The sequence below is a fragment of the Solanum pennellii genome, chromosome 3 (assembly GCF_001406875.1).
Source record: "Solanum pennellii chromosome 3, SPENNV200".
NCBI classification, from domain to species: Eukaryota; Viridiplantae; Streptophyta; class Magnoliopsida; order Solanales; family Solanaceae; genus Solanum; species Solanum pennellii.
The window spans coordinates 1,850,015-1,869,625 of NC_028639.1; the positions used below are offsets into that span (position 1 = coordinate 1,850,015).

The 19,611-nt window shown below is 32.5% G+C and overlaps 3 protein-coding genes across 4 annotated transcripts; 2 read left to right on the plus strand and 1 right to left on the minus strand.

Annotated features, from left to right (window-relative positions):
- Positions 1-655: 655 nt before the first annotated feature.
- LOC107013093 (protein FATTY ACID EXPORT 3, chloroplastic-like) lies at positions 656-2,323 on the minus strand. The gene is made up of 2 exons (XM_027915251.1): positions 2,225-2,323; positions 656-1,096 (listed from the first exon to the last, which is right to left on the minus strand). The coding sequence occupies exons 1-2, from the start codon at positions 2,321-2,323 to the stop codon at positions 656-658; spliced, it is 540 nt and encodes a 179-aa protein (XP_027771052.1).
- A 6,531-nt stretch (positions 2,324-8,854) lies between these two features.
- On the plus strand, positions 8,855-11,085 carry LOC107014797 (2-alkenal reductase (NADP(+)-dependent)-like). Its single transcript, XM_015214882.2, has 5 exons — positions 8,855-9,147; positions 9,262-9,439; positions 10,069-10,235; positions 10,334-10,416; positions 10,505-11,085. Exons 1-5 carry the CDS (start codon positions 8,929-8,931, stop codon positions 10,881-10,883), a joined length of 1,026 nt encoding a protein of 341 aa, XP_015070368.1. The 5' UTR covers positions 8,855-8,928; the 3' UTR covers positions 10,884-11,085.
- A 1,483-nt stretch (positions 11,086-12,568) lies between these two features.
- On the plus strand, positions 12,569-17,477 carry LOC107012408 (rust resistance kinase Lr10). 2 transcript variants are annotated; one of them, XR_003577499.1, is made up of 5 exons: positions 12,569-13,472; positions 14,273-14,293; positions 14,496-14,528; positions 14,670-15,899; positions 17,269-17,477. XR_003577499.1 is itself a non-coding variant. In XM_015212247.2 (4 exons), the coding sequence occupies exons 1-4, from the start codon at positions 12,704-12,706 to the stop codon at positions 15,761-15,763; spliced, it is 1,917 nt and encodes a 638-aa protein (XP_015067733.1). In that variant the 5' UTR covers positions 12,569-12,703; the 3' UTR covers positions 15,764-16,023. The 2 variants fall into 2 exon arrangements, 1 of the variants encoding a protein (XP_015067733.1); XM_015212247.2 differs by lacking the exon at positions 17,269-17,477 and having other exon boundaries at positions 14,670-16,023.
- Positions 17,478-19,611: the final 2,134 nt, after the last annotated feature.

The following is a 19,611-nucleotide window of genomic DNA, read 5'->3' on the forward strand; positions in this document are numbered from 1 at the left end:
CTCTCAGTACAAAATTCAACAGGAATGATACACACAGCAAGCAGCAAGACAAAAAATTGTTGTTCCACGAGGTACGACTAAAGTCAAGTGAAAGCATACCTTATGCCAAGCATCGTTTCCATATGACAATTACATGCCAAATTCACAAGCAATTAGTGACACCCTTTGCTGAAATTGGTAATAATAAACTAATACATTGAAGATGCACCAAATAAATCAGAATCTTCTTGTAGGAGTTGCATATATGTGTTAGAAAGAGCACATGTGGAGTGGAGAGTAAATGAGGATATATAGTCTCTCAAATGCTAACCTGCCTGTCCCTTTAAAGCTAGTGAAGTCGAATCTCCACTTCTCCATGATCGTAAACTTGAGACGCTTAAGGCCAAAAGAGCACCTCCAAGTACAACACCAAATCTAAGGGCAGCAGTGCTTCCACTTAGCATGAAGTACAAAAAGCCACCAGCAGAAAGAAGAGTTCCTACAGAGCATGACCAAGGCAGCGAAAAAGCTAAAGGCTTCAAGACATTGCATGCTTCATTCCAAAGAACTTAAAACTAATAGTAACCCAAATAAAATAATGAAACAACTTATAAAGACAAAATTTAAAAACTACATGTCGAACAGTCCCTTACTACCACATTTGGAATGATAACTTCTACATACCTTCAGGTATTCCCACATAGAAGTCTTGCACTTTCGACACGTCATTCAATTCATCTGCAGAGGAAACAAATGTTTCAACAATATCCTTCACTGGTTCAGGTGATTTCTCAGCAGCAGTGGTTAAATATTCTTTACTCTCCTCACTAATTTCCTTTGCAATTATAGTCCAATCTTCTCTTGCCTTATCCGCTTGAATTTTTAATTTCTCAGAAGTTTCTTTCAAAATGATCATAGCTTTATCGGAATACACCTCATACGCTTCTTGTGACACAGCTTGCACCTTCATCGCTTGTTCTTTGAAGGAAGCTAGGGTCTGTTTCCAGGCTTCTTCTTGCGCTTCAGCCTCCTCCTTAAGATCATTATTGTCCTTCTCCAATTCAACATCTGAAGGCTTCTGAAAATATGAAATCCTTGACTCATTAACATGAAAGAACTATGCCTAGCATCATAATGATCAATATAGATCAACAAACATAGTCATACACACCGATTAAACATACTACTACTCCCTCAATAAAATCCTAATTTGATTGGCTTGAGTTTAAGAGTGAAATATTGGAATCGGTTATCATATTAAGCTTGCTTGGAAGTATTTGGACAAATAGCTTGAGATGTTAAAAAAAGTGGAATAGTTATACAAACATATGCCGCATCAAGTTTGATATACTAAAAAAACATTAATAGTTTAGTTTTGTTTGTTTTATATATCAAACTTGATGTAGCATGTTTTATTATTATTCTCAAGAAAAACGTAAAAACAGTTTATACTACTACAATATTTGGAGAAGAAAATATTTTCCATTTAAGAAAACGAGTCAATGATCTCTGGGGAGGACCAGAAAGGAGAAAAGGCCAACTTAATAACAAAGGGGATAGCATATTGAGCTCTGCTTAATTCTCAAAACACACTTGTTTTCTCTATACAATAACTAAATGTGTGTGTGTCGATAAAATAAAGATATATTCTTTCTATTCTCAACTGTCTATACCAGCCTACTCATTCAAAAAAAAGGTAAGAAATGTAAAGAAGTTGATTAAAAAAAAGACATCAGGTTGGTGTAACATAAAATAATGCTACCTCTGTCCCAAATGAAGTGGCAGGCTTCGAGGTTCGAGGGTCAGAGCATCTAAACTTTTATGTGAATTCAGCAGTTCATCCCTCAATCTTTTTCAGATGTAATTTACATATTTGAAGGTGCTATATATACTACAATGGTTATGTACAACTTTTTCGGTTTGACGTTGAACTGCCTACAAGCAAGTATAAGCTTGCAAACGAAACAATAACTTGTAATTCCCATTTTATAAGCTTCTCACCCTATACAAAATAAACTTAGGCTGACTCCTTTAATGTCTAGAAGGAGTCAAGCAAATCTAGAGTATCATCTAGGCATGATTCATCCTACACTAGAAGATTTTTTTGGATGATATATGATTCTCTTTGCAGCTACAAAGCAATGTGTAAGACACATTTTCACATCATGAGTCAGCCAAGAAGTATGCGGACATAAAATGAACTGAGACATGTTGCAGCTTAGCAGAAACATAGTGGTAGAAGAACATTCCAAGCCTGATGATCTGGACCAGAACATATTCCAAGAACTCGATGATGAGTAGTTTGAGGTTTATCAGTAACAATTGACAGTTTCTGCCCAACCATTTGATTGGAAAGTGTACTTTTCCCAACATTCGGCTTCCCAAGCACAAATTTTCATGTATCAGCTCTCATCATATACAATTACTTTCTCTTTGATCATACCATTGACACTCCACTTGATTAATAACAAGAGTAATAAGAGTTATTTCGAGAAGATCTTGAGTTTTTCAATAAAGAAATTGCTAACTCCAATAGCTCTAAGTTATTGACAACATTTTTCACCAGAACAGGCTAATGGATCTTTTAAAAAAAAACAAATGAGCCAATAGGAAAATACAAATGTAAGACAAGCAGAAGTTTAACAACTCATTGAAAACTCATTTTGTTGACAATTTATTTTTAAGACACAATAATAGTAAGTAATATTGCCAATTAATAGAGCTTTTGGGAGCACTTATATAGGTGAGATCTAATATTTTTCAGATATGTATATGAAGTCAAGTATCATAACCAATAGCATATGCAAATCATTGTACAATATTCACAACATACAGATCACTTATAGTCAGGTCGAAACTTCGTTAAATGTCATTTATACATCATTAGAATCATAGTTAGTGCACCTACACAAATTCATACATCATAATACATGAATATCTTTAAGACATCGACAACATAACAATTGTTTGAATGCATGTCATTCGAATCAACTATGACACATAAGCAAAAGAATAATTCCAAGTTTGATTAGATTAAAGCAACAACCCTTCATTTTAGACCAAATTGATGCTAGAACAGAAAAGTTTCTCCATAATAACCAACACAAACAGTTGCTATAAATGAATAAACTTACTTGAGTGGTCAACAAATCTATAGCAAAATGGTGTTGAAACATGTGTGTTGTAGGATACTCAATAATTGCCTCTAATAAGAGCCTTGTCTATCTCTCTGACTCTCATATTAGCAGCACGAACAATTTTGCAATAGGAGTGGCCAACTTCCCTGGCTAGATGTAGATTGACATCCTCCCCATGATCAAACGAAGCACCCATAATAATCGATTTTACAAAACAATACAATCTTCACCAAACCAAAATTCAGCTCAAAACCCATATCCCATCAACATAGATTCAAATAGAAATCATTCCTTTACACAAATAACAATAGATTTTCTTCTCAAGATTGATTGTTAAGTGTACATTCTTTAACTACAGTGAACTAACACTGACAATCTTCACCAAACCAAAATACAGTTCAAGATTCCGTACCCCAACAAGTAACATTCAAATAAAAATCATTCCTTTAAACAATAAACAAAAAAAAAAAACTATTTTTTAAAGATTGGTTGAAAAACTGACCTGTTTGAGAAGAAGGGTCTGTTCTTCAAGAGTCCTAATACCCCCTGTAACACTTACAAAATATATATCCATGGGAAGATCATTCACATTTCCATTCCTTATCATTGGCTTCTGATTTTGACACAAGTTAAGAACAAGAAAAAGAGACAAACATAAACAATATTGAGTAATCAAAGTACAAACCCATGATTTCTTCATCATTTTTCAATAAAACCCAAGATTCATTTTTTTTTTTGCAGATATAAACTAAAATCCCAGGAAACTTATGCAATAATGAGGAGGACTTGACACAACTCAGATTTTATCTAATGTAGGACAAAGAGCAAAATCGGAATAAAGGGCGTTAGAAACCATCAACGAACATACCCGTAGTTCAAATCTGGTATAAGTAGTTCCAGATCCTTGAATTTGCTAAGAAGACACATCGATAGTTCAAATTCTGGCATAAGTAGTTGCAGATCTTTAAATTTTCACACTGTAAATTAAAATATTTTCAAAAAGTTAATGCAATGATGTAAAAAGAACTCGAAGCGAAACCCACAACTGTATACTATTAAAATGAAGAAACCCAAAAAGTTAATTCCAATGGAAAACCAACATATACAAACAGAGGAAGTCCAAAAGAAGTATGATGGAAAAACAACTGGAATTAAGGAACCCAAAAAGTTAATTTCGACAAAGAACCATCTATGAACAGATAAGATTCAAAAGAATTATGATGAAGACAGACTAAATTAATTGTTGCATGTAATAAACAAAGCAAAAATCAGTAATTAAACAGGAAAAACACAACCACATAACAAAAATTGAAGATCAACACTAAAACCAACTGAAAAAGAAGAAAAAATCATCAATTTTGAGGAAAACAAAGAAGATCACAAAAAAACCAAAGAAACCATATGAAGAAGCTTACCTCAAACAGAATGCTGGAGAAAGGAGAACTTTTGATGTATCGGTAGTCTGCAATGATGTGTACACTGAAAGCACAACAACAGGACACGTAGCCAAAATGGAGTACTAAGAAGACTAAAATATCCTCAGACCTATGAAGCAGGCATGTTGAACTTGCCTTTTCTAATATAAGAGTAAAGTAATATTATAAAAGGCAGTTGAAGTGCCAAAACAGGTAACAGGTTAACATGTCTGCTTTCACACTTTAGTTTGTAAGCAAAATTATAAATAAATTGTCATGGATTGTTTCATATGTTTTTTTTTTTCCTAAATTGGACTTAACATGAGCTTACGAAAATAGAAAATAATGATTAAATTTTATAATTTAAATTAAAAAATTATATATAAAATGTATTAAAATATTATTTGGATTTATGAGTAGGTAAATATGCATGTAAGGTCATTTTTTAGTTATTTTGTGGTTCCGCTGTTTGATTTGTTGTCTTATTTCTGAGTTTTTGTATATTTAAAAATTACCTAAAGTTTTTATAAATAAAAATAATTAAAATATATGAAAAAAATTATTTGATTCTTAGAATTCTATCGGTGCTACGTAAATTGAAACAAAGAAAGTAATGTGTGTTATTTGAAAATGACACAAAAAGTATTATAAACCTCAATAACTGATATTTTAAAATATTTTCGAAAACATATATAAAAGAATTGCCCAATCTTAAAAATTTTATTTGTACCATATAAACTGGGACAAAAAAATGTATTATTTAAAAAGTACGTAAGAGATACTACAACTAATAATTAGCAACTTTAAATATTTAAAAGATATATAAAAAGATTGATTGACTTTCGAAATTCTATTAGTATCAAATAAATTGGGAAAGAAGAAGATAACGTATAATATTTAAAAATTACATAAACGATACTACAAATCATACTAATGAACCACTTAAGATATTTAGAAGACAAGTGAAATATTTGGTTGACTTTTAAAATTACGTTTATGTTGCATAAATTGAAATAGAGAAAATAATAAATATTATTTAAAAACGGCATTATCATTAATATAAATTGCACTAACTAAGAAATTAAAATATTCAAAAATTAAGATGACTCTCCAAATTTCATCCATTATCACATAAATTAAAGGGATAATTGTATATAATAGCAAACTAATAACCTAAAATAAATGGAGTAGCTACTGTTTGATTTAATTGTGCCTCATAACAAACATTTGCCAAAGTTTGTCAGTCGCCTTTTTTTTCCAAAACTCTCGCTCGCCACTCTCCCATTCTCGCTCGCCACTCTCCCTCTGCTCGCCTCTCTCGCTTTATACAACAGAAGTATATAAATTGTGTTTCTGTTTTGTATAAAGCGAAAGAAAATTGTATATACACATCCAAAAACATATATCTTCGTGCTATACACTTAATTATACAATTTACAAACATTTTACTTCGATTCAATTGTATACAAATGCAATTTTTTTAATACAAATATTGCAGCGAAAAAGACCAATGAATTATACAATTGCGAATTATACAACATAAGTGTGTTTCTGTTTTTGTATAAAGCGAGAGAAAAACATATATCTTCTTCCTATACACTTATAATTATACAATATACAAACATTTTACTTCGATTCAATTGTATGCAAAGCAAAATTTATACACATATTGCAACGAAATAGACCAGCGAATTATACAATTTAGGCTAGCGAATCATACAATTGTATATGTATAGCGAGGCCAGCGAGTATGCATAGTAGAGTGTAATACCCTCCCATATTTTGGAGTATTTAACTAGTCTGTCAAAGATTTACAAATTTAATTTTATCTCCTTATGTCATCCATTGATGGGATGTTGAAATGAGTAATTATACCAATGATATTCATTAGACTAAAGTTAGAAGCCAAAGTGAGCTTTGAAACAAAATTTTAGTTGAAGGTTTTTTTTATAGGGAAATATTTTGAATAATATCACATGTGATCTAATTTAGAACAGATATATTCCATTACATAAAGAAGGTCTATTAAAAGAGACAAATTAACTTGTCAAATAGATAGGAGTGGTTCTAAGTTTTAAAATTTAGGTAGAAGTGATAAATAATATATATTAGATCAAAATATGTTTTTCACAATAGTCTCAAATTTTTAATTTTTACACTTTAGTCCAACAATTGTTGTAGTTCTCGAGATAACTTCTTTAGACGTCAGACAACTGTCTTAATTGTTGGGACAACTTCTTTAGTCCTTTGACAACTTCAATAATTGTCCAGACAACTACGAAAGATATTATTAGTTTAGTCCTTTTATTAATATTAAAATAATAAAGCAAAGAAAAATAAAATGACCTACTTGTCTTATTCTTTTAATTGAAAACTTGTGAGGTACTTTTAGCTCGAGTTAGATGTCATACTACCTACCAAATTATAAGTTTATGAATTTATTTTTCAACCCATTAAATTGTTCGTTAATATAAGTTGTAGAGAGATAATTCACGTTTTTGTGTGACTTCACAACATTGGCATGTGAGGTGGCCTTTAGGTTGGTGGAGTCGGATATATATTGGATTTTTCTTGTTAGAGATTTAAATTCTTTTATAAAAATTTTGTTTCAAGAGCAGAAAATATAGCATACGATTAAAATTCACTTTCATAAATGTTAGTGATTTTGGTTCATATGGAAAATTTTAATCTTATGCTCCATATATATATATATATATATATATATATATATATAATTTTAAACCAAAAGCATACCAATATAATTCTAGAAAATAGAGGATAAATTTGAACTTTTCCTAGATTAAAAGCACTCACGTGATTTTATTGAAGGTGAAATATAATACTCTTTTTGTCTCATATTAGATGGGCACTTTCAGCTTTACACGGTAATTAAGAAATTATTAGTACATTGAAAAACTTTACCATTTTTTCCTTTGTTTATATCAATGCACATTAAAATGAGTCTTTAAAATTTGCTTAAACTTTCAAAGGTCATATTAATTGTAAGGTAAAATAAGAAAATAAATAATTAATTCTATCCTAATTTAGTGAGTGATCAAATAATATAGAAAAACATTTCTAGTAAGATGCCTATCTAATATGGGATAAATAGACTATATTGAATAATATAAGGACTAAAATACAATATAACATAAATTTATAGACAATAATAGACGTGAAAAGTTGTTAGCCATCAATTACTTTTGCCTATCTGTCTTAGTAAGCACAGGCCACAGCCATAACCTCAGGTTTATGAACATAGATAGGAATGAAAGTTTAGGTATGAATATAATTTAGATGTGTTTTGAAACTTATCTCAAATGTATATGAGTAAAGAGAATTAAAGTTAACAATTACTTTTATCATTAATTGGTTAGTATCGATCTATGGTACTTGAAAGATTTTTTACTCACGCTATACTTGTTGCATTCTTATGAGCAAGTTCGGATGTTACTATTAGCAAAACACATAGAAGTGTTTAGACAAGTCATGTTATTTTTAGATAGTCGATCTGTTCTTCCAGATTTTTATATTTATTTTTAGGCTTAAATATTCACGATTCATATCATTAGGTTTTTGGGGGTGTTTTTGTTATATTTTTACATATGTATTATCATTATTGTCGTAGACTTTTGGGGGTGTTGAATGTACGTATCATTATGACTTAAATTTTTTGATTCGTGACAAATTAACATCAAATTCCAAGGTGTACTATGTGTCTTGTGAGTCTTGAGATATGTCTAGTAGAGTGTAGCACCCCTCCCATATTATGGAATATTTAATTAGTTTGTCAAATATTTACAAATTTAATTTTATCTCTTTATATCACCCATTGATGGGATGTTGGGAGAGTGGTGGTAAATGAGTGATTATACCAATGAATATTCATTAGACTAAAAGTTAGAAGCCAAAGTGAGCTTTGAAACAAATTTTTAGTTGAAGGTTTTTTTTTTTTTTTATAGGGAAATATTTTAAAAAATATTTTAAATAATATCACATGTGATCTAACTTATAACAGATATATCCCATTATATAAAAGAGTTAAATGTCATATTACCTACCAAATTATAAATTCATGAATTTACTTTTCAACACATTAAATTAAATTTTTGCGTGATTTTTACAACATTGGCATGTGATTTGTGAGGTGGCCCTAGTTTGATGGAGTTAATATATATTTGACTCGTTTTTTTCGAAATTTATTTTATTTTATATCAACTTCGTTCGAAGAGCGAAAAATAGAGCATAAGAGTATAATATTTGATAATACAAGGACTAAAAACACAATATATCATAATTTGATAGACAATAATAGAAGTGCAAAGTTGTTAGCCATTAGCTACTCTTTGCCTTATCTGTTTTTGTCATCACAGCCATAACCAGAGATTAAAAAAAAAATGGGAGAAGAAGTGAGGAACAAACAGATTATTCTAAAACATCATGTAACTGGTAACGTTAAGGAATGTGATATGGAATTGAAGACGATTCAATTGAATGTTCCAGAAGGATCCAATGCTCTGCTTTTGAAAAATCTTTACTTGTCATGTGATCCTTATATGCGCCCTCGTATGAGTAAAACCGAGGGTAGTTATGTTGCACCTTTCACTCCTGACGCTGTAAGTATTCCCATGAGATTTTTTAAAAATCTAATTATGTTAATCATGTACTGATCGATGGGAATTGACTTGATCTGTGTGTGATTAGTTTTTTTTTTCTTCTGTTATATATAGCCTATCATGGGAATCGGAGTGGCTAAAGTTATGGAGTCTGGTGATTCGAACTTTCAAAAAGGTGATTTAGTTTGGGGAATGACTGGATGGGAGGAGTATAGTGTTGTAACAACTAGTCAGTCATTTTTCAAAATTCATGACAAGGATGTGCCTCTTTCCTACTATACCGGAATCCTCGGTGAGTTTCTCTGTTAATATAATCCTTATCGCGGAAAATGCAATTCTTTGAATCGAACAGGAAAAGTCATTATTACAACAAATTGATCATTGTAAAGTTGATACCAGACCTCTGTTTCTTACATTGAATGCTTATTAGTAGGCGAGGAGGCGGGTTGTATGATCATGTTGTGAAACGCGAATATTTTAGCTTTATTGCTTCTCTCATGAAAACTGTATTTGTGGTGCTTCGAAAGGTAGAACAAGTCATTCCCTTCATTAGTTCATGAAATGGATGGATAACTATAATTTTTGAAATGTTGAAAAATGGACTTTCAGTCATCTATAGAATTGATTGTGGTTAGATGTTTTAAAGTTTATGTTAGGTCCCTAATTGGTGGTTGTAATTGTGCTTAAACTCGTTTTATACTTTATTTGTGGTTGCATCTGAAACTCTGAATTCCCCTTCCCTTGTTGAGGGTCTATCCTCCCTACCCTCACAAGGTAGAGGTACGATCTACGTACACTCTATCTTCTCCAGACCCCACCTTATGAAATTATACTAGGTGTGTATGAATGAACGGGAAGCAAGTAGAATCCTGTATCAAAAGTGTGTGTTTATGAATGGATATATCGTCAATTGTATTGCAGGGATGCCTGGGATGACAGCGTATGCTGGTTTTTATGAGGTTTGCTCCCCGAAGAAGGGAGAAACTGTCTTTGTATCAGCTGCTTCTGGAGCAGTTGGTCAACTTGTAGGGCAATTTGCAAAGATGATGGGTTGCTATGTTGTTGGTAGTGCTGGAAGCAAAGAAAAGGTAAGCTCTGTCGCGTTGCTATGCTAATTAAAAGACCATGAGGTTTGACTCTATTGTCATCGAGCTTAATCTATATCTCATTGTATTCGTTATTAAAGGTTGATCTTTTGAAGAACAAGTTTGGTTTTGACGAAGCTTTTAACTACAAAGAGGAGCGAAATTTAGATGCAACTTTGAAGAGGTTAGTAATCTTACTTCCCACTAGAAAGAACTCTTAACTATACTGCAAACTTTTTCCATGAGTACATGACATTCTTCGTTATCTTTAGGTACTTCCCTGATGGAATTGACATCTACTTTGAGAACGTTGGAGGGAAGATGCTTGATGCAGTTCTTGTTAATATGAAAGTTCATGGGCGTATTTGTGTGTGTGGAATGATCTCGCAATACAACCTTGAGCAGACGGAAGGGGTGCACAACCTGTTCTGCCTCATAGCAAAACGAATCCGCATGGAAGGATTTGTTGTTATTGACTACTATCATCTCTACCCTAAATATTTGGAAATGATCATTCCACAAATAAAGGATGGTAAGATTGTGTACGTTGAAGACGTAGCTGAAGGTCTCGAAAACGCTCCCAGTGCTCTAGTTGGTCTCTTCTCTGGTCGCAATGTTGGGAAGCAAGTTGTGATGGTTTCAAGTGAATGAATTTACACAAGTGTTAGTGTACTCTTGGATCACATAAAGCTCCTGTTTTAATTTTTGAAACTTTTCCCTCCATCTACTTGTGAAATGTATTCATGCTACATATCAGCATAGTTTTTAATGAATTGAGCTAATAAATAGACGGATCATTAACCCATCTAAACTCGAACGATTGGGCGGGTTGGGTTTGATTTAGCTATCCCTAGTTATAGTATTAAGCATGTTATACATGTGCAACACACTTGTTTAAGAACTAGACCGGATTGCAATGGTAGAAAAAAGAAATTAGTCTATACTATATTTTACTATAGTATCATTTTTTATTTTTTTTTATATATAACAAATACAAAACTACACCATAAAGTTTGAATAGATCATATTGCAATGATGGAAACAATTTAAAATATTTCAGAAAAAATAAAATATATATCAGATTACAATATCAGAGTATGTGACACAATTAGAGATTGCCCCTTATGTTTGAGGTACTTAAAAATAATCACTTAAATATGTTTATGAGTGATTTAGTCATTAAAGTTTGTCAATAGTGAACGTTATCGTCTGATATTTTAACAATTCTTTATTTAACTAAAACTATGAATGACCTAATTTGACTTGGCACAGAGTTTAAGAGTATAAAGAAGACTTTAAATCTTGTGGTTCTAAATTAAAGTTATGTCAAATATACAAAATTGCCCTTTGATCTTGTGGCCTTAAACATATCACATGAAAAGTTGTTACCAAAAAAAAAGAGGTCATTCTTTTTTAAACATACTAAAAAGAAAATGAGGTCATTCTTTTTGAAACGAACGTAGTATTATTTTAGTACTCCTTCCGTCCGAAATTGTTTGTCATGTTGCGCTTATTGAAAGTCAATTTGACTAATTTTCAAAGGTAAACTAGATCATATTAATTCGATATTTAAAAAAAAAATAGATCTTCTAAAACTACATGAAAAGTACTATAAATTACTATTTTTTGCTTATTAATATGATGAAAAAATACATCTTAAAATGTTAGTCAAAGTTTTTATAGTTTGACTCTAAAAATAGAAACCATGACAAACAATTCCCTTCCGATTGAGGTCTGATCCCGAGCATTGTGGTAAGACTGGATATGAACTCGATTGCCAGAACAACGAAACCATTACAAGTCGCGTAAATTCTACATCCAGGAAACTTCTCAATTAGGCTACTCGATCCCAGCTCAGAACGAAAATTGCTCTGTTTTTCCAGAACACAGGGCAAGTTATGATGCCATGACTAGCCTAATCTTCGTGTACTCAAAAAAAATGGTGAACTATAGCACACAAAAATCTACAAAATGGAGGGTTACCTGCTGTTGGGCTCGTTTGATCTTAAAATGAGTTTTGACTGTCAGGGCTAACAGACTCTATAGCCAAGGTCTTAACAGACGTCCATGAAATTTTTTTGACAAAATTAACGTTGAAATTTCGGATCACCAAAAAAGATGGTGAAGTATAACACACGAAAATTGGCAAATTAAGGGTTTATCTGCTCTGAGACTCGTTTGACCTTGAAAATAGATCGTTTTGACCGTTAGAGCCAACTGACTTCACGACTAACGTTTTAACCGACATTATCTAACATATACAACAATACAATCTATCCAAATATTATATTCATTCAATACACTACGATACTAGGAAGAAAGTATGAATAGCAAAATGGAATGAGTCATTTCCTCACACGCTTCCCGGTCAAACTCTTCCCCACACACCCACAAGAAAAAGAATTGATCGAACTTTGACTTTTTGCCAGATTTTGGATAATTAGCTTGTTAATTGCAGGCCTGCTCCTCTGATGAAATGGTTGCTCCATAGTGTATTTGCAGATAACATGTTTGTAAGAATTTCTGTTGTTGTATTACTTGTATTTTGCACAATAACATCCGAAGCCCAAAACAGTAGTGTGTGTTCTTCTTCTTGTGGTGATATTCATAACATCAACTTCCCTTTTCGATTGAAATCTGATCCTGGAAATTGTGGAGATTCAAGATTCGAGCTTGATTGCCAGAACAACCGTACAGTCATTACTTTTGATTCGAGAAAATACAACGTACTCGAAATCAACTATGATGAGTTCTTGATCAGAGCAATTGACCCTGGTTTGGAGCAGAAAAACAGTAACTGTACTTCTTCTCCCAATTATCACACCACAAGTTATCCTTTCTCCTCAACTTTTGACTTTGGCATATCAATCATTCCCATTATCTATGTCAATTGTTCGGCCACTGCGAATTCTTCTCGATATGTTGAGACTACTTTCTGTGGATCACAGAGCCAGAGCCATACCTATGTCGCCATAGGAGAGGGCATGTTGATTTCGGATTTGGTTGCGAGTTGCAGAGTGGAAATGGTGGGCTGGGTTTCGGCTCGTGGCCTTTCGGGGGATAATACTTCTCTTTCGAGCATTGAAGATGCCCTGAGTTATGGATTTGAACTTTCTTGGAAACGCACCTTCTTGTGCAGAGAATGTGAAGCGAGTCAAGGCAACTGTTTTGCTGAAGGTGACGGTTATACTTGCAGCCACCGCTGCTACGATGACACGGGGTTTGATCTTCCCCTCCCTTGTAAGTCAAAATTCACTTTACATTTCACTATGTTGAACTCATTCATACCCCCTTGTAGGACAGCCTTACCACTAGGTAGAGGGGAACTCAGGATTTAAAGACTTTTCGAACTAGATGTGAACCCTTGTCTCACGAATGGTTTCTCTAGCTTGTACCGACAACACAAAAAAGGCACTCATTTGCTTCTCTTGGGTGCACTTTTAATTATATTCTAGTTTTTTTTCAGTTTCGCAAGATAGATATACATGATTTTTTCGAAGTTAATGGCTGCAAGTGCACCCTACTAACAAGTATGTCTCCGCCACTGTGAAAACTTACCACCTTTCCTCATACTCCACTTGTGGGACTACGCTGGGTACGTTGTTTGTTGTACTATGTTCAACTAGGAATACTTTTTCGAGTTATCTGTTTTAACAAAATCAATCCCCATATATGGAGGTTGAAGATATGGTTTGTTCAGATTCTAAATGGTGGTAAAATTATTGAAATATGGTTATTTGGAGAACAGAAATATCACTTTAAGTGGTGTAACTGGCATCCGAGCAATTTAACTGTACTTGCAAGTTTCAAAGGTGTCATGATTTAAAACAGATTAGGTTGTCAATTAGAGCAGATCGAAGATGTGTCATGGTTCTCTATGGGGTCTGTTCTATGAAGTTATAAGAAAATTTGGGATCTCTTATGTATTCAACTTCTCCCCTGGGCCCTCTCTTTATGCTTATCAGTTTCAATTCTCCGCAACTTATTTTGAGATGTAGCATCTGTATTTTACTCATATTCCTATATTTGGACAAATGCAGGTAGCATCCACTACTATGGCGGTACGTATTTGAGACACTGGAGTGCAATAACTTCATTACACTAAACATTTTATTGAAAGGAGATTGTTAAAGCAATATGTTTACCATTTTTAGAATCCGCGTTCATTGCCACCTATATAGCTGTAAGCTATTTTTTCAAGACTTGAATGATTTTACATCCTCTTAACTTGATTTTTCCTTTGTGATTTACCTGTTTTGACAGTTCTTACTATAATGTACGGTGGAATAAGTATAGGTGAGTCTTCTTATCTTACTCAAGGATAAGCATTCTTGCTCAGAGTTCTGATAATAATTAGCTTTTGAAGCTTTACTCAAACCCGTTTACCCCTATGAAAAGATGTGGTTGACTTCCATTTTTATTTTTGAAATTATGCAGTCTCAATTCTAGGGTTACGACTTCTCTTTGGATTGGTTTTCCTGACTGCATTAATAGTGTATAAATTGAGAAGGCGACACTTATCTATGTATCAATCAATTGAAGACTTCCTGCAAGTCCAGAGCAACCTCTTGCCGATTAAATACTCCTACTCTGAGATTAAAAATATGACTAACAAGTTCAAGGAGAAACTAGGCGAAGGAGCGTATGGAACTGTCTTTAAAGGAAAGCTGCGTAGTGGTCCTTTTGTTGCAGTGAAGATGATGCACCAATCTATGGCGAGTGGGGGAGAATTTATCAGTGAAGTTTCCACAATTGGAAGAATACACCATGTTAACATCGTGCAGCTCGTTGGATTCTGCGTAGAGGGATCAAAACGTGCTTTGGTTTATGAGTTCATGCTCAATGGTTCTTTGGACAAGTACATATCTCCGCAAGAAAAAACTGTTTCCTTGAGTTACAAGCAAATGTTCGACATATCTCTTGGAGTGGCCTCTGGCATAGACTACCTACATCGGGGCTGCGATATGCAGATCTTACATTTTGATATTAAGCCTCACAACATTCTTCTTGATGAAAATTTCAATCCCAAAATATCTGACTTTGGGCTTGCGAAACTGTACTCCTCAGATGATAGTATTGTGAGTCTAACTGCAGCTAGAGGGACTATGGGCTACATGGCTCCGGAGCTGTTTTATAAAAATATTGGAGGAGTGTCATACAAAGCAGATGTGTATAGCTATGGCATGTTATTGATGGAAATGGCAGGCAGAAGGAAGAACATGAACCCATTTGAGGACCATTTAAGCCAAATTTACTTTCCTACCTGGATTTACGACCAGTTTAATGAAGGAAATGATATAGAGATACAGGATGCAAGCGAGGAAGACCGGAGACTTGTCAAGAAGATGATGATTGTGGCTTTGTGGTGCATACAAATGAAGCCTGCTGATCGCCCTGCCATGAACAAAGTAGTTGAAATGCTTGAAGGAGATGTTGGACTCCTACAGATGCCCCCAAGACCTTTTATAGCTCCTCGTGATCAGATTGCTGGAGATAGCGTTGAAACAATAGGAGTTTCGAGTGATGTATAGGTGGTTGGTTACTCACTCTTGTGCAAAACTATGGTCATAACTCATAATTCACTTGATTTCTGATGTCCAATATCTATCAGAAGAGCTCAATCAATCTCTAGCCACAAGTAGCCATTTCCTCCTTGGTTTTAATATGGTAAGAGTTTGAGCATATTATGGTGCTTTAGTAGAGTGTGTATATTAGTTTATATGCATATTGGTGTTTATAAATTACTGGAAAAGGTTATATTATAAAAATCAAACAAGGAAATTGTGGTAAATCTGGCTAAGATGACCATGGAGTCTAATTAGCTAAAGTAAGAAAGACAATGTAGGCATTAAAATTTTGTGGGACTCTACAAGATGCGTTCAATTCGAGTTGGAACTCTACAAATTGTGTTCTAACTCAAATAAGAATTCTTGGAGGCTACTCAACTCTAAACCCTAGTTTATGCCTATATAAAGAGTACTAAATTCTCTTTGGCATAACACATATATTGGACCCTAAACTTGGCTTCAAATTTTAACTTTGACCTCAAACTTTCATAATGCACAAACAAGCACTTTAAGTATCCAACTTTTAAATTAAAAAAAAATACATGAGTCCTACATGACACAATACACTACATAGACATGTAGGACGTGTGTGTTTATTTGTTCAACTTTATACAAGTTTAGGTGTCTATTTGTGCACATCCAAAGTTGAAGGGCGTAAATGTAATTTGAAGCCAAGTTAAAGAGCACATTTATGTATTATGTCATTCTCTTAATAGGCATCTTGGAAATTTCATAAAGAGATCAAGATCTCGAATACTCCGCAAATTGATGGATTATTCATATAGAGAGGTCAAATCTAAATCATCCTAGTTCGAGAAATACGCCACTAACGGCCCTCGAATCATTGATAAATCTTAAGAGAGTAGAATCAAGGATCAACAGAATTGTACCCCAATCTATCTTGATTAATAAATCATGTTTCGTGTGATTTATTTATTTTCCATATGTTTAAAATTTGTTGTAAACAGACAAAACATACAGTTACATTAAAAAATACAGTATAATTCTCTATCGAAAGCAGATTCAAATGAACCGACCCCTCTAGATACGCCTCTACTGGTAAGAAATGAACCGACCCCTCTAGGTACACAGTGATAAGTTGTTGAATTTTTCAATTATGGCAACTGATAAATCATTGAAAGCGACGTTTGTGGGAATGTTCACAAGTCAATTGAAGTATAAACTTCATCACTATATAAAACCATATCAATATCTTTCTGTATATTCAATTAACAAAATGTCGATAAAAAAATCAATTCTTGCTAGTGTTTTTCTATTTGTTACATTCATAACAAACTCTGTAGCACAGAGTTCTACAACTTATGATCAATGTGCCCCATTTTACTACTGCGGTGATGATCCAGTATTTCGTAAGCCTCAATTATCCCGATTTAATTTCATTCATGCTCATTCAACTTTGAGTTTATCACGTAAAATCGACTATTTTTTTTTTTTTGAAAATCTGGCAGGTGTGATTATGGTGATAAAATATGTTGTGGGATTCTCAATCTTGATTGCAGTAGTGGTGTGGCAGTGGAAAAGACGTAATTTGAACACATGGAATGATAATTTGATGAATAGAGTATCCTTCTCCAACGAACAAAACTATTAACTTTTACTACTGTTTCAATTTTTACTTTATTTTTTAATAATAATAAAAGATTCAATTTTCCCATCATTTTAACTCTAAAAAAAATGAGATTTGTGGTGTTGTAATTTTATCTTTATATTTCTTTGTTCAAGCAATGAAATGTCTATCCACAATAACTTTCATTCATTTTTATGAGTGTGAGACCTGATATATTGAGTCATTTTTCTTTTTTTAAAAAAAATAAGTAATTTAAACTAACTGAAAATCAAATGTGAAGGGCTTGAAAAAATTGGAAGTGAAATCGGAAAGTGAAGTGAGTAGAGACCGGGAAGACTGGACCGGAAAAGATCACATATGGAGGCGTATTTAAGATTTTGAAACGATGAGTGTACTATTAAAAAATGGTAAATTTAAAATACTAATTTTTATCGATTTGATATTTAGGTTTTTATCACTGAAAATTTTTAAAATTCTTTTGGTATCTAACCAAACCACTTAGAGATGTGTTACTCAGTTTTAGAGGGAAAATAAGTCGAGATAAATAAAAGATTCATATTTCTAGCCTCACTTAGAGAAATGCACTCAATCATCATCACTTAGGTTCAAATGAGTTCGGTCAAAAATAAGCTCAAAATTGTGACCATAAGTTTAAAAGAACAAGATCGAAATAAGCTAAAAATTGAATTTAATTATAATCCGTCCAGTTCTATGGAAGAAGCTCCTTTCCAATAATGAATCTCTCCATTTCCTCGGATTATCTATCTCATACATGTCTCATATTGAATAATTTTGAGGAGATTTTACGTAAATTTGATCGACTTGAAAGTTAATTACTAGTATATATTTTAGTTTATAATACTATGTATCTTACTAAATTTTAGGTGTTTTTAGATATGCTCAGATAAATACATTTCAGATACATGGGATCAAGTTTAGATGTAATTAATTTTATATACATTGTATTCAAGTGAATTCATATGTATCTAGAATATATAGTAAACTAGGTTCGCCTCTTTCCCATCTTGCGCGTCACTCTCCCGTGAATTTAGTATCCCATATACAAGAAACACGTGTCCTCTAAGTAGTCAATATTTTTGTCCACCAAACGGCAGAAGGTTTAGATAGTTTCACCAGAAACCTTAGCAACTAGAAGACGCCACTTGTCCTATCTCTACATCCTACTGGTCCCACATACCCACGCAAAATAAATGTCGATCTTAATAAAAACTTAATGTTGTACTCCTTCGTCTATTATTATTTGTCATAATTTTTATTTTTAATTTATAGTACTTTTCATATAGTTTATGAATATTAAATTTTTTATTTAAAATATCGAATTAATATAATATAATTTAACTTTGCATATTAATCGAATTAACTTTTAAAGAGCACAACATGACGAATAAAAAGTGAAGGGAGGGAGTATGTTATATTTAACTTTGTGTAAACTATCCTAATTAAAATTTCTCTTGAATAAACACAATTAAAATGATAAAATATAAAATAAAATTTGATAGAGTGTATAAAAAAATAGTGTTGAACAATGGATATAAAATTAGTATTAAATATAATGTAGAGAAAAGACATAAAGTCACCATTGATGTTGTCTCGCATTTGCAAAAAAACACCTTATCTTTGCAACTGTCCTATTACCACGAAACAAGTTTGAACATATATTATTATACTATTTTTCGATCAGCCCGAAATTTTAAGATTCAAGTATGTTCACACACCAATCATTATATGACACATGTTAATTTAATTTAAAATGTATTTTTTATTTTAAGTTTTTTCTTTATCTTTTTTTTAAAAAAAAAACTTTATTTCTCTCTTGCCTTTTTACTTTTAATTTTGATTTATCTTAAATTTCACTTCATCTCCCGCCTCTCACTTTCAAGTGATTCATTCCTCCATTATTCTTTTTTTCTTCACTTTCTACACCACATGTCAAATTTAGATTGAAATTAAAGAAAAAAATGTTAAAAAGTAACTTAACAAATAAAAATGAATAGAATGATATATTTGTATTAAAAGATGACCAAGAATAAAATGTAATGTCATACTAACAAAAATCCATCAAGAATAAATAATTCTAGAAACATATTTCTATATATGAAGTGAATGATGATCAAAGGTAAAAATACAACTTCATGCAAACAAAAATCTACCAAAAAATATAAACAAGAAAATTAAATAGTTCTAAAAATATCTTTAATTATTC